Raw genomic sequence first — 12161 nt, 5'->3', positions numbered from 1 at the left:
GAATCCTTGTGGGGACAGAGGCGGACACCGTTGCAACCTTTGACTTGTCTCGACGCTTTGTAGTCGATTTAGGTGACACAACTTGTATCACGACAGACTCCATCGCTGCCGTTGCAGCTACGGAGATTGCATTTTTACGTGGTGACGCAGTGCCAGTCCTTGGCTTTCTCACACGCTTTGGAGATGGCTTACCAGGCTCTGTCCCGACAGGCTCGACCAGTTCTCGTATGGTTGCAGGTGATGTATCCTGTGCTGACACAATACTTATCTTGGATGGTCGGCCACGCTTCCGAGTAGCCTTTGTAGTCTCCATCGTAGCAGACTCCGCAGGTGGCGCTGCAGCTACCGACTCTGCATCTTGTAGTGACGTCTTAGTAGTCTTTGGCTTTCTCACTCTCTTTGGGGTCGGAGAAGCTACCGTCATGGGTAGATTCCATGTTGGCCTGCATCCTGTCGCACTGCTGTGCTAGCCCTTGTCATTCTCACATGCTTCGAGGGCGACTTAGCATCGGTCGTTAGAGCGTCTTTCACGACAGATTCCACCAGTTGTGGTATAAAGGCTGCCTCCTGTAGTTGCGATGCGTTGGGTTTAGCCTTCCTGTCGCGATTGGGCTTAGCTGGTGCCGTAGTAGCTGTAGCTACAGAGACCTCATCTGGCAGGGATAAAGTGCAGGTCTTTGACTTCCTTCCACGCTTCAGAATTGGCGTAGAGGTGTCCGCCGCAGCAGGTTGAACCGAATCCGATACGGCTGCAGAGACAAGATCCGGCATGGACACTTTGCTAGTCTTTAACTTCCAGCAGCTCTTGGTTGCGGGTGGTAGAGTTTGAGGCACGGCAGGTTTGACAACTTCCGTTGTGGCTTGAGAAACTGCATCTTGTGTTGCTTTCGACTTTCTTCCACGCTTTGGAGTCTTGGAAACTTTTGTCACATCCGATCCGACCGATTCCGTACAGCTGTAGAGCTTCCTACAATGCAGGACGTAGTTCTAGTCTTGATCTTCTTGCCGCGCTTTGGCTTCGAAGCGGTAGCAGGGGCAGAGGTCTCTGTCCCAACAGAGTCACGTTCCGTTGCAGCAACAGAGGCTGTTTGCTGCAGTGGCTTCGTAGTTTCCTTTGTCGGTCTAGCGCGCTTTGGGGCCGATTCAACAGGACTAGAGGCTGGTGCCACACTAGCATTCTTGCTGTTTGTGCGTCTACGCTTGGTCGTAACCTCCGCTTCAGCACGAGTGTCGGATGGTGTCTGCTGCACCCGACTCCCAGCTTGTTTCTGTTTCCCTTTCGTCTTCTTCTGGGTGACCAAGGGAGCTACTTCATCTGCAACGACGGGCGTCGAAGCTACTGCTGTCGACGGCTTTTGCACCGTCTTGCGCTTCCGGTTCTTTTGTCATTCGCTCGACAGACTGCTCGACGCAGCTTGCGGTCCGCTCAGTTGCATTCTCCACGACGCAAAGGATATTCTTGAGGTGCTGGAGGCGGTGGCAGCTGCGTCATCTGTGGCAGTTTAGAGGGGATGACACTGATCACTTGACACCCTCTCTCCACGAACGCCATTAGCGACGTTTCCCGTTTGTACACGAACTCAAGGAATAAATTCTTAAGTAGTGCCATGTTCCGTGTGGCTGCGCGCTGCTGTAGATACAGGAAGACGCACCCACGAGTGTCCAGATGATGCTTTGGTTTGGCAAGGAGAAGTGCCGCTTCACGACGTCTTTGGAAGCTGGTGCTCAGCACCGGGTACATGGTGATGATGGTACAGCCGTGTTGCATCATGGGGACCAACGTGTTCTCGTGTTCGTTAAGGAAATCGGCAAAAATGCGACGCAGCATCAACATATTCACACACTTGAGGCGCTGCTCCAAATACGCAGCGAAATCTTGCAGCATAGCGTGATCTCGAGGCACAGAATCGGGTGGGACCCTTCCGCGACTCACGTACCCATCTAGTGTCACGATGGAGCGCGCTTGCGTCGTCTACCTCGAGGCCGTCGCCATGGCGTCCACTATCCGGTGATGTTGAAATGGAGGATTCTATCGTAATACATTAAAATACGCCGAATTGATTTTCGTTATCACCCGAAATATATTTAAAATTCAAACACAATCATTGCTGGACACTTCATTTTGAGATATAAATTATTGAGATACATTGATTTTGCCGTTTCCTTACACTACGGAAAATGAAATCTAGGACGGGGCAGCAAGGAAGACGACGATTACGCGGCTTGTATGAAGCAGAGAGCCAACATTCTGGTGGATAACCTCTCGCTGACAATGTTAAGTGACGTGGCCTAGGGAATGCTAGAGTTGGTTACGTATAAGCACATTCGTATCAACTATCAGAAGCTTTACACGCTGATGCAGAGCTGCAGCAGCCTTGCTATAACCGGTTTAGGCAAGCTGACTCGGTCAAGAGACAAGCAGCCGCAGAAGTAGGACTTCGTTGGGCTTGTGCGATTTTACGTAGGGGTAGGCAATTTTGTGTACACATGATACACCATTTTTCTTATACTACAACAGGCATGCCCTTTCAGAGAGGCCGCGGTAGGGTAAGGGCAATGGCTTTTTTCTGATGCCAATTGGATACATTTCGCACGAGACGCATCCGGAGCCTGCGCACGTTTGAAAAAATCTGCGCTTCACTATCGAATCTACCGCGAAGCTATCTGCTCTACTGGTGCGAAAGGCCCACAGCGCACGTGCGACTACCAAGGCTATAGGCACACGTAATTTATGAATAGTCTGTTTTGGTCCAACGTAAAATATTTGTTTTGGTTATTGTATGCAGAATGGACATCTCCGAACTCCTATCGACGCCAGGATACGTGTGTGACAATTGTCACCACGACTTTGGGCGGTCGGACCACCTACGGCTGCACCAGCAAGGACGCTGCCGCGGTATCCCTGCGCCCCCGTGCCAGCTTTGTGACGTGTGTTGGCATTGGGTCAAGGGGAACAGGCACCATGTCACGCGCCATCAGCGAGGGAGTAGGTGCCGCAATCTCGCCGATCGCATCGAGCACCGGAACCAGCTGGCTGCAGCGAGGCGACAACGCGACGCAGCATACCACCGAGAGCGACGTCGTCTGCAGCGGGAGTCCGTTGGAACCCAAGAAAAGCTGGTGGGACCTGACGATGTGCAAGATCGGTTGGACCAGCTGCTCGAGTCGGATGATAGGCATGATCGGTCGGACCAGGTGGATGATTTCGACACGGACAATCCGACTCAACATGATTACACCCGAGATCAAGTTGCTCGTGATGACGATGATTATGCACATGATCTTCTTGATCAGCTGCTGTTGACTGGAGATGATGAGCTTTCGGACATCGTTGCCGTTCCCAGCTTTTTGGAGCTAGAACATCAAGACAATGACGACCATCAAGCGAGTCAAGGTGCACAAGAAAATCAAGTTCATCAGGAAAATGGGAAAGCGGAACATGTCCACGCACAAGGTCACCAAGAATCAAGCAAGGCTACGGGGCGCGACGGTGTTACTGATTGCGTCATATGCCTGGATCCTCTCGATGCATGCATGCAGGCATGTGGCGGCACCACCAACGTGTGTGGTTTGCCTCAGGGTCATCACGGGCGTGGTACTGGAAGGACCTCAATGTAGCCACACGGCTGACTACGAGTGTCTCGTGGCGTACAACGCTCAGTATCTGCGCAATATCCGAGCCCGTGACTTGCAGTGCCCAGCGTGTTCGCAGCCGTTCCCAGTCCCCGGTGAGCTATCCTTCAGTGATGAGGAAAACGACGAAGGATCGGAAGACAACGCCTTTGAGTATGAAAAACCGGATGAGGAATCAGAAGAATCAGAAGGTGCGCAAGACGATGGAGGCAACAGTGTTGACGAATATCACGCGAGTGTCTTCAGCAGCTCTTCTGACAGCGATGAGGATTACGCCCCCTAAAGATAGGGAGTAGGCATGAGAGGTAGTGTCTTAAAATTGAAGGTCCAAATCCGTCGTTTCAATTTGTATTGGAATTTGTAAGTATCAAAAGTACAAAAAGAGACGATAGTACAATAACGGGCGACGGTACAATAAGGGACGACAGTACATTAAGGGACGACAGTACAATAAGGGACGGACGATAGTACAATAAGGGACGACGGTACAATATGGGACGACGGTACAATAAGGGACGACGATAGTACAATAAAGGACGACGATAGTATAATGGAGGGGGTAAGTACAACAGAGGACGATGGTACAATAAGGGACGATAGTACAATTAAGGCCGATGGTACAATAAGGGACGATAGTACAATTAAGGCCGATGGTACAACAAGAGACGACAGTATGGTACAGTCAGGGACGTCAGTACAATTAAGGACGATTGCACACCGCTACTTTACTGGCTCTCCTTCGGTTACGAACTGCTGCAAGGATCTTGTTGACGGTGAGCTCCTCGCCAATGAAGGTTGCGAAGTCCTTCTCGAACTTGTCTTGGTCATCGTCGTACTGCTCGCGAATGAGCTCGGCGATGATCTTCATCCTGGAGAGACGCGAGCGATGAACTTTCGCTCATGTGAAAGCATGTCAACTCCCGCGCGATACTGGTGACAGTCCGGGTTCGCATTCCAGTACTGATGAACATAGTCTTTCCACGACTTGGCGTCCGGAAGTTCAGACACTAGTGCTGTCGTATCCGATCCTGGCTTAAGATTAGCGGCCACTGGCACTTCAATATCGTCGTCACACAGCTGTTCTTGGGTTGAACGCGGTGTATCGCTAATAGCCTTGACCATTTCATGCAGCCCTTGAGGCAGTGACTTCAGCTCTCCCAACTCGGTGTTAGAGGTATCAGTGTGCTCTTGTGCGGCGTCTGCTGATTCGGTCGTATGCTGAGTATCCTGCATAGTCTCGTCTGATAACTATGAGCCTCCAAAGTCGATATCCCGTATACCTTCGAGAGTCGCGCTACTGCATGACGTCGCGTCCGGAGCCAGCGAATCGCCCAGTTGGTTCTCATCTCGATCCAGTACGTCGTCCAGCAGATATCTAGTTACTGTTTCGGACTTTTCGCTTGGTGCCCACCCTGCCCACCACTTCACGAGCTTTAGTGACCACCGTCGATCTTCAGGGGCAAACATGAACCGGTACTGTGCACCACCTGGACGGAAACAGTGGGATGTAAACCAAATCTCGTCACCAAGCACGTTTCGGCTGATTCCAGCGGCCTCAGCGATAATGTTTAATACCTGAGTAAAGTTGCTATCTGACATTGGCGAGCCCCATTTTATTCCCACGTTAGCAAAAGAGTCGCCGCTCGCTAAAACACCTATCTCCCGCCTTCGCTTCTTGGATGTGCCGCGTGGTACCTTCGTCAATGATGGAAACGCGTAGTCGCTGTCACGCCAGGTGTGGTGAAACTTCTTCCGCGCGTACGTAAACCATCTATCCAAGAAAGTCAATGCTTCAGCTGCCCGTTCTTCCTTCGTGAGATGATGGAGTTAGTAGGTTCGACTTGCGAGGGGATTATGATCTGTCTTCCGGTCACGAATAGTGAAACAGCCAAACTCGATGTCGCTGTCATTAACGCGCGATTTTCGTTTGAGACCAAGCTGAATGTCGCCCTTCTTCATGAGCAAGACTTCGTTGATACGGCACATACCATAGAAGCTGAGAGAACAAACCGCAGAAAACCACAGCCGCATGGTTTCGTTGAACATCGAATTCGACTCCAAGAATGTAATGACCTTCGTCAGCATCAACAGGGACATCGGGGACGCACGATTTGGAGTCCGCTCGCGCTTCTTGAACTTGCTGAGACCGGCGAGAATCTGCGTGATGGCTGCTGACCGTGCCGGGTTGCCTCGAGGTGCTATGGTGCCGTCCGGAGAAGTCTCAACAACCCAACGATCGTGTGGGTGGCCACCGGCTAGCATCTCAGGTTTCGTGTAGTGCCAGCTAAGCGCAGCGCGAAGCTTTTCAGCGGGCCATTGAGTCGAGTTGGAGGTGGCGAGTAAGTTGATGTACGCGGCCACCACACCGGGCAGCTCCACAAATCGTTCCTTCAGTGGGTCTGGGTAGCCTTCACTTTTGCAGAACGCTGAGAATCGTCGAAGACTGCTGCTGTAGTCGCTACGCGTCCGGCTCTCGAGCCTTTGATCCGCAAACTGGGCTGCAGCGATAGCAGCTTGGTAGAGTCGACTTGTGGTTGGCAGGTCCATTAGCGCCTTCTTCACGGGTTGGTCTTAGCAGCAAAAGGTGAAATGAAGATCTCTTACATTCGGAGGATGGTCTCGGGTATCCGTCGTCCCTTATTGTACCCAAAATGTCGTCCTTTATAGTCCTGTGCCTCAAATGCAAACGCATGGTGCTGACAAATGAGTTCTACAGTAAATCAATGACTTTTCAGTTTTTTGACCAATCAAGGCACATCGCACGGTCATTTATTGGGCTCGCACCAGTGGGAGAAGTGGAAAGACAGCAGCTAAATTAAGCGCCCATAGGTCGCCAAGCACGCAGCGGAGCTCAAAAGAGGGCAGCCAACAGCCGAACCGCGGAAAAGTGGGGGTGCACAACACGACACGTGATACACTCCGCCACCGCGGGCAGGACGTCTTCACTACAAGGGTGGACGTCGGCTAAGAGATAGCCCAACTGCCGCACCTGAAGAAAAGAAAGAAGCCAGGTCACATAAGAATAAGGCTTGGAAAGTCAAGCGTGCAGCTGAAGGGAAACCGTCGACAGAGATCGCTGGACCCGATGATGGAGAGAAAGTAGTGAACAAGGTGTTAAATGACGAGGAGTACACAGGTCTGATCAATGGAGCCGTGGGGATCTGAATGTGTCCAGACACGGGTGCAGACAAGTCTATCCTTCAGCCAGCAGATGCAATACAACAAGGTTTAAATGCAGGACGGCCGGTAGGGACTCAAAGACTCGAACACCTGAGTGTACCGGTAGGTAAAAAAACTACGCCGAGTCATGAGGCTGCTCCGATTGATGTGCAAATATGCACCGCCGGTTGTGACTTCCTGGTCGTCGAAAAGGAAGATAAGTGGGTGACGGGAATTCTATGGCTAAGTCCTGTGGGTCTTCTCGGTTATTTTCGTTGGTCTGTTTCAGTATGCGTTGGCGTTGGCTCGGAGCGACTATGGATTTCAATTCTAGGATCAGACAAAATGGATGCGGCAGTTACTCTCAGAATGGATGTGTGTTCCATGTATACAAACGATATCCTCTTAACATTAAGACGCAACCAAATAAGCGGAATAATCCTGTCATCACTACTCAAATCCAAAGGTAACCGACTCAGACCCCCACCGTCTGTACGCAAGTGGTATCTTTGACTTGACGCGTCGTCTCCGGAACTCCATGATCCCTATAAATGATCCCAACACGCTATTAACTACAGTGAGTGTAGTAGCGTTTACGCACGTTTCTCCTTTTCCACAGTAAACAGCGACTGCAGAGAAGACCATGACAAGTGCCATGATAACCAATCCTCCATCAAAGTACCATCGAATCCATCCTGACCTGACATCATCAAGTAGTGCTGCATCAAAATCATGTTACAGTAGTTTTGGGGGAGAATAACGCACTTACGCTTGTACTTGATGCCTTGATCCGGCTCATCCGGACATTCCACCAGCACATGGATGTCTCTGTCTACTCGCTCGAGGTTGTCACCGAAGTATTCATCATTGTTGAGTCTGCACGTCTCGTCCAGTAGCAAGTGCTCTTGCATGAGGTTTTTGATTCGATCTGGAATTGTTTTCGCCTTAACTGCCTTAATGTCTGCGTCTCGCGAGTTCAGCCAAGTGTCACCCTCCCGCGCGAGATACAGCTTCAGCAGATCTGCATCAAAGTAGAACAACCCAGGCTTCTCCCCCTTGATCTTCTCTTTCAGATCACTGACCGTCTCGCTGAGCTCAATGTTCACAGAGAAGACGCTCCCGACTCGAATCACCGCGCAGAACAGCTTCACCATCGTGTTCCTTTTTTGTGGAATGCCAGATTTCCCTCTCTGAGTCCCAATTATTCTTTCAATTAATTCCACAATTCATAATGCAATTCATTAGCTGATAGAAACGAGGATGTGTAATTTTTGTTTAAATTCTACAGTTTTAGGATAGCTTGATGGAGTCACCGGCTGCTGGACTACCAGCAGTGAATTTTGCTCAAATTCTACAATTTTAGGATAGTTTGGCGGGGCAGCTGCAGGATATCCTGCAGGGTACAGTATACGTCGAGTAATATGAAATTTTAACTTATAAATTACAATTTTAGGATATATAGAATGATCCGAGAAATGTATCTGAGCTACATAGACAAGTGTCAATCTCAAATTTTACAAATCTAGGACTACAACATATAAAAGCTGAAGGAGAGCGCAAAAACATTGATGCGGATAAGCTGCTCATATGAGACAACCCAAAACAAAAATGATACTTATGAACCTTAGTACGAATCGCGATTTAAGCACTCTAAACGAAAGCGGGGCGTCTCCGCTATCTTTTGAGCCCTTATAAGCTTCAGAATGCTTAAAACTGAAGAAGTTGTGGTCGCTCAAAAAGATTATATCCATTTATGGGCCCTCGAAATGACGATACATTTAGGAGTGTTGTGAGCTCAATATTTTTTTAATTTTAGAGATTTAAGTGTTATTTAAAAGCTCTTGCTAAAAGCAATTGAATAAAGGTAGTTTTACAGATTTTTCGATGGAAGTTTACAATAAATGTCACTGTTTCGGCTAAGTGTGAACATCAATTGGCCAACTTTAAGCTCGATTATCTCGATAACTCTAAATGGTTCGTAAGTATCATTTTGTTTGACGTTGTCTCATATGCAACCCTACATAATCTCTTATATATATGCATTACTTGCTGGAACTATCTATCCACCAACCACCAGACTAACTACAACAATACATAGTGAAGAAGTGCGCTTTTGACCCTACTTGCCACCAATATGCCCCCATACTTGACCCCTTTATTCTATTTTATTTCTGTATAAGTGTTTAAAGAAAAATTATAGATATTGTCGTAGTAAATACTGTAGGGCCAAGGGGGGCATTTTTTCCATTTTGCTGCGAATTTTAAGGTTTGAAGATAGGGTAGGTTTATCTATATCTAGTATGTTCATCTTCATTTGATATCGCAGGATGTATTGACTCTCGACTTGACCTCAGGGGGCAATCCACTTTGTCTTGACATATGTTTTTCTTAAGAGCATCTCTAGTAAAAAAAAACTAGGATACAGACGTTATTTACAGATACGCACTTAGCGAGTTCAACAGAGAATCGTGTGAATATATCTTACATCTAACGCTATGGCTTTTCGAATCCCCAGAATGTGGTTAGCTGGTCTAAGTGAATGCCATAGAGCCGAGCGCCTTATAGCTGTTATTCTCACAAAACTGTTTATAGCAATTGTAGAGCCCTGTCGGAGTCTTACGGACGTCCTTGACATCAGACGATCCCTCTGAGACGCCCCAGCTCATTCAAATAGAACTTAATTACACTACAAGCTTGCAACTGCTTCAACTCTTGCTCGTATTCGTTTTTGCGTTTGCTGAGCATTCCAACCAGATTCAACTTCGACATTATTGATCAAAGAATGAAAAATATGCTTGCCAGCAGCATCAACATGAGCTAGAACCTCAAAGTAATGGCTATAATAAGTATGGTCACCAACTAAATAAATATTAGTTTCTAAGCATAAAGCGCGTCGATCAGACTCTTTAATGAAGCTTGAGAAATCGTTGTTACTTAGAAAAATGTAATTGTTGTAATCTTTGAAAAGCCTCTTTACCTTTATGTTTAATAGTAACTGTGTCTGAAAAAATTAAGCTTTCAAACATATTCATTGCTGCTTTGTTTTTGCTATCTACGGCTTCATCAAGTACCGTCATGAGCAGAGATTGACGCATACCAATAAATCGGCCAGTGATCTGGTCCATATTACAAACCGTTTAGCTAGGCAACCACCAATGACAAATCGATTCTGCGGAACGAGTCGCGCAGATACTAGGAACCAATTCCCCAGCAATGGCCTTATCTATAGTATACGAGCATGAGGCGAGGCTATCGGCCTCTCCACCTGTGCATCCACTCACCGTAACGGTGCGGGGAACTGAGCGGATTGAGGCATTGCTGCAACTGGATACCCAAGGCCCTTCCCGGGGTCATGTTGTGGACAGCCAGCCAACACTTAGCAGATTAATTACCAAGGAGCTGCAATCGTCCAGCATACTCTACCAAGTGCGGCCACATCCAAGGTTGAGTCGCCTCACATGTCTGCGGGTTGGAGGCCGAAGATGGACACGCACGAGACTCGAATTCAAACAGTGTATAAGACACTTCGCACGTCAAAGCCGAGCCACGAAGGCTGCCTTACGCATGACCAAATGGACCTCAGCAAGCCCTACTGCTGCAGCAGCATTGTGTGACCTCAAATGGAAGCAAATTCGTCGAGTAGTGGGGCATGGGCCGTGGGGGGAGCAGCTACTGCTAAAACTCAAATGGTACACCCTCTTGCTCTATGATGCCGCCCATCAGAAGATCGGGTGCCCCATGAGGGCTGTGTCCATTTGGCCGACACTGACTTGTATAACGTATTCTGGGATTGTCCGGCGGCGAGGACATTACGACAACTTATGACACGAACGTGACTCACGGCGGGAATCAAGAGCTCGGCAATCGAACACGCGATCTTCAGCATGGAGCTGCTGCTGATGCTAGCAGGGGTCTGGCGAGCAGCGGACAAAATGTACGACCACCATATCACGCTGTCCAATCATTTTATGGAGGCAGTCACGATGCTAGCCGAGCGTTGTTGGAGACTAGGGGCAGCAATACTGCTGCAACGGGTTGGAGATGGCGAGTCAACCACTTTGATTCTCTGACAAAAGTGTCAGAGCAAAGTCAAGCCGCGGCCTTCAAATGGGCGCTCTGGCAGGGGTACTCCACGGTTTTTACACACACACAGCGGCACAACTTCACCCCACGTTTGGACCCCTTGCGATCCAGCTCATGCGACGCGTGCTGACGTCGGAGTCGGTGGTAGATTATCTCTAATTCACAGACAGGGGAGCGACAAAGTACCTGCCATTCTTCGACGGGAGGGGGGGGGGTCCCGTGGCAATCCGGGGCCCGGAGGCAGCGCAGTAGCTATCCGTACAGCAGACGCCACTGTCCACGCCCAGGTCTGCTGGATCGGCACGATGTCGTACGCCAATCCGCGCTTCACCAACAACATAAGAGAGCACCTCGGCTTATTCTGCGGCCTCAAGGCCTGTGATAAGCACACCTTTGAACCGTTACACGTTATCGGAGGTAGCGCAATGATCATTAGACAACTCTAACAAAGAAAGCCTCTTAAAGCCAAACACTTTCAAAACTACTATTGGCAGAGCAGGAAACTCGCCGACAGACTTGACGTGGTGGCGTGGCACCATCATCTGAGGGAGTTTAACAAGATGGCTGATACATTGGCCAACATGGCGATGGATAATACAAGTAGCACGCAGGGCCTTCTGTCTGAGGACACAACGGCAACAGTACGCTGGGCGAAAGTGCTTAAGCACCTGTAAGGAGACGCGATCACGTACGGGTGCAGTATGACAACAGCGTGACGAAGAACGGAGTGGCGTGCGCGAAGGCAGGCAGCTGCCGGATCACTGTAGGACGAACAATGAAGAGAACGACGACAGCTGGTTGAAGTACCGCGGGCCAGACCCGCGATCTGTTGGGTAGACACAATGGTGTACGGCCAACGGAAGACAGAGAACGGAATCTGGTGCGGAGAGGACAGTACGAAATCTGCGGCGTAGAGCAGAGGACGAATTCTGCGGTGAAGAGCGCGGAGCGATAAACAGTTGCGGCGACGGGGGACCGAGTGCCCAGTAGCCGACCAGACGAGAGACCAGTGAGCGACTTGACCCGTGAGTCAAGCGCGCATTGGACCAAACGAAACGAACGCCAGCGAGCGACTTGACCCGAGCGTCGAGCGCGAGTTGGACCAGACGAGCGAACAGACGGACTTGGTGTACCGCGGCAACAGAGTTTGGTGAGTGAGCGGCAAAAGGAGCTGTGTCTCCCCTGTGAACGGCGCATATAGTGGTACCTCGAGGGTGCGCCGAGCTTGAGTGTCTAGTAGTAGGATAACTGGTCATTCGGGCGCAACGGCGTCAACACACTGAGTC

General features: G+C 49.6%; 3 protein-coding genes across 3 annotated transcripts; 1 reads left to right on the top strand and 2 right to left on the bottom strand.

The window, feature by feature from the left end:
- Window positions 1-5417: 5417 nt before the first annotated feature.
- Window positions 5418-5895, bottom strand: PITG_07494 (uncharacterized protein; the record flags this gene model as incomplete). The annotated part of the gene is made up of 2 exons (XM_002904453.1): window positions 5418-5492; window positions 5548-5895. 2 exons carry the CDS (start codon window positions 5893-5895, stop codon window positions 5418-5420), a joined length of 423 nt encoding a protein of 140 aa, XP_002904499.1.
- Window positions 5896-7385: 1490 nt separating this feature from the next.
- PITG_07493 (Crinkler (CRN) family protein) lies at window positions 7386-7946 on the bottom strand (the record flags this gene model as incomplete). The annotated part of the gene is made up of 2 exons (XM_002904452.1): window positions 7386-7492; window positions 7562-7946. 2 exons carry the CDS (start codon window positions 7944-7946, stop codon window positions 7386-7388), a joined length of 492 nt encoding a protein of 163 aa, XP_002904498.1.
- Window positions 7947-10250: 2304 nt separating this feature from the next.
- Window positions 10251-11830, top strand: PITG_07492 (uncharacterized protein; the record flags this gene model as incomplete). Its single annotated transcript, XM_002904451.1, has 4 exons — window positions 10251-10402; window positions 11042-11292; window positions 11341-11545; window positions 11713-11830. 4 exons carry the CDS (start codon window positions 10251-10253, stop codon window positions 11828-11830), a joined length of 726 nt encoding a protein of 241 aa, XP_002904497.1.
- Between the last annotated feature and the right edge of the window lie 331 nt (window positions 11831-12161).

This window comes from Phytophthora infestans, genomic scaffold (genome assembly GCF_000142945.1).
Source record: "Phytophthora infestans T30-4 supercont1.11 genomic scaffold, whole genome shotgun sequence".
Classification (NCBI taxonomy): domain Eukaryota; phylum Oomycota; class Peronosporomycetes; order Peronosporales; family Peronosporaceae; genus Phytophthora; species Phytophthora infestans.
Note: the sequence above shows the minus strand (reverse complement) of the source record. Positions and strands in the feature narration are given on the sequence as shown.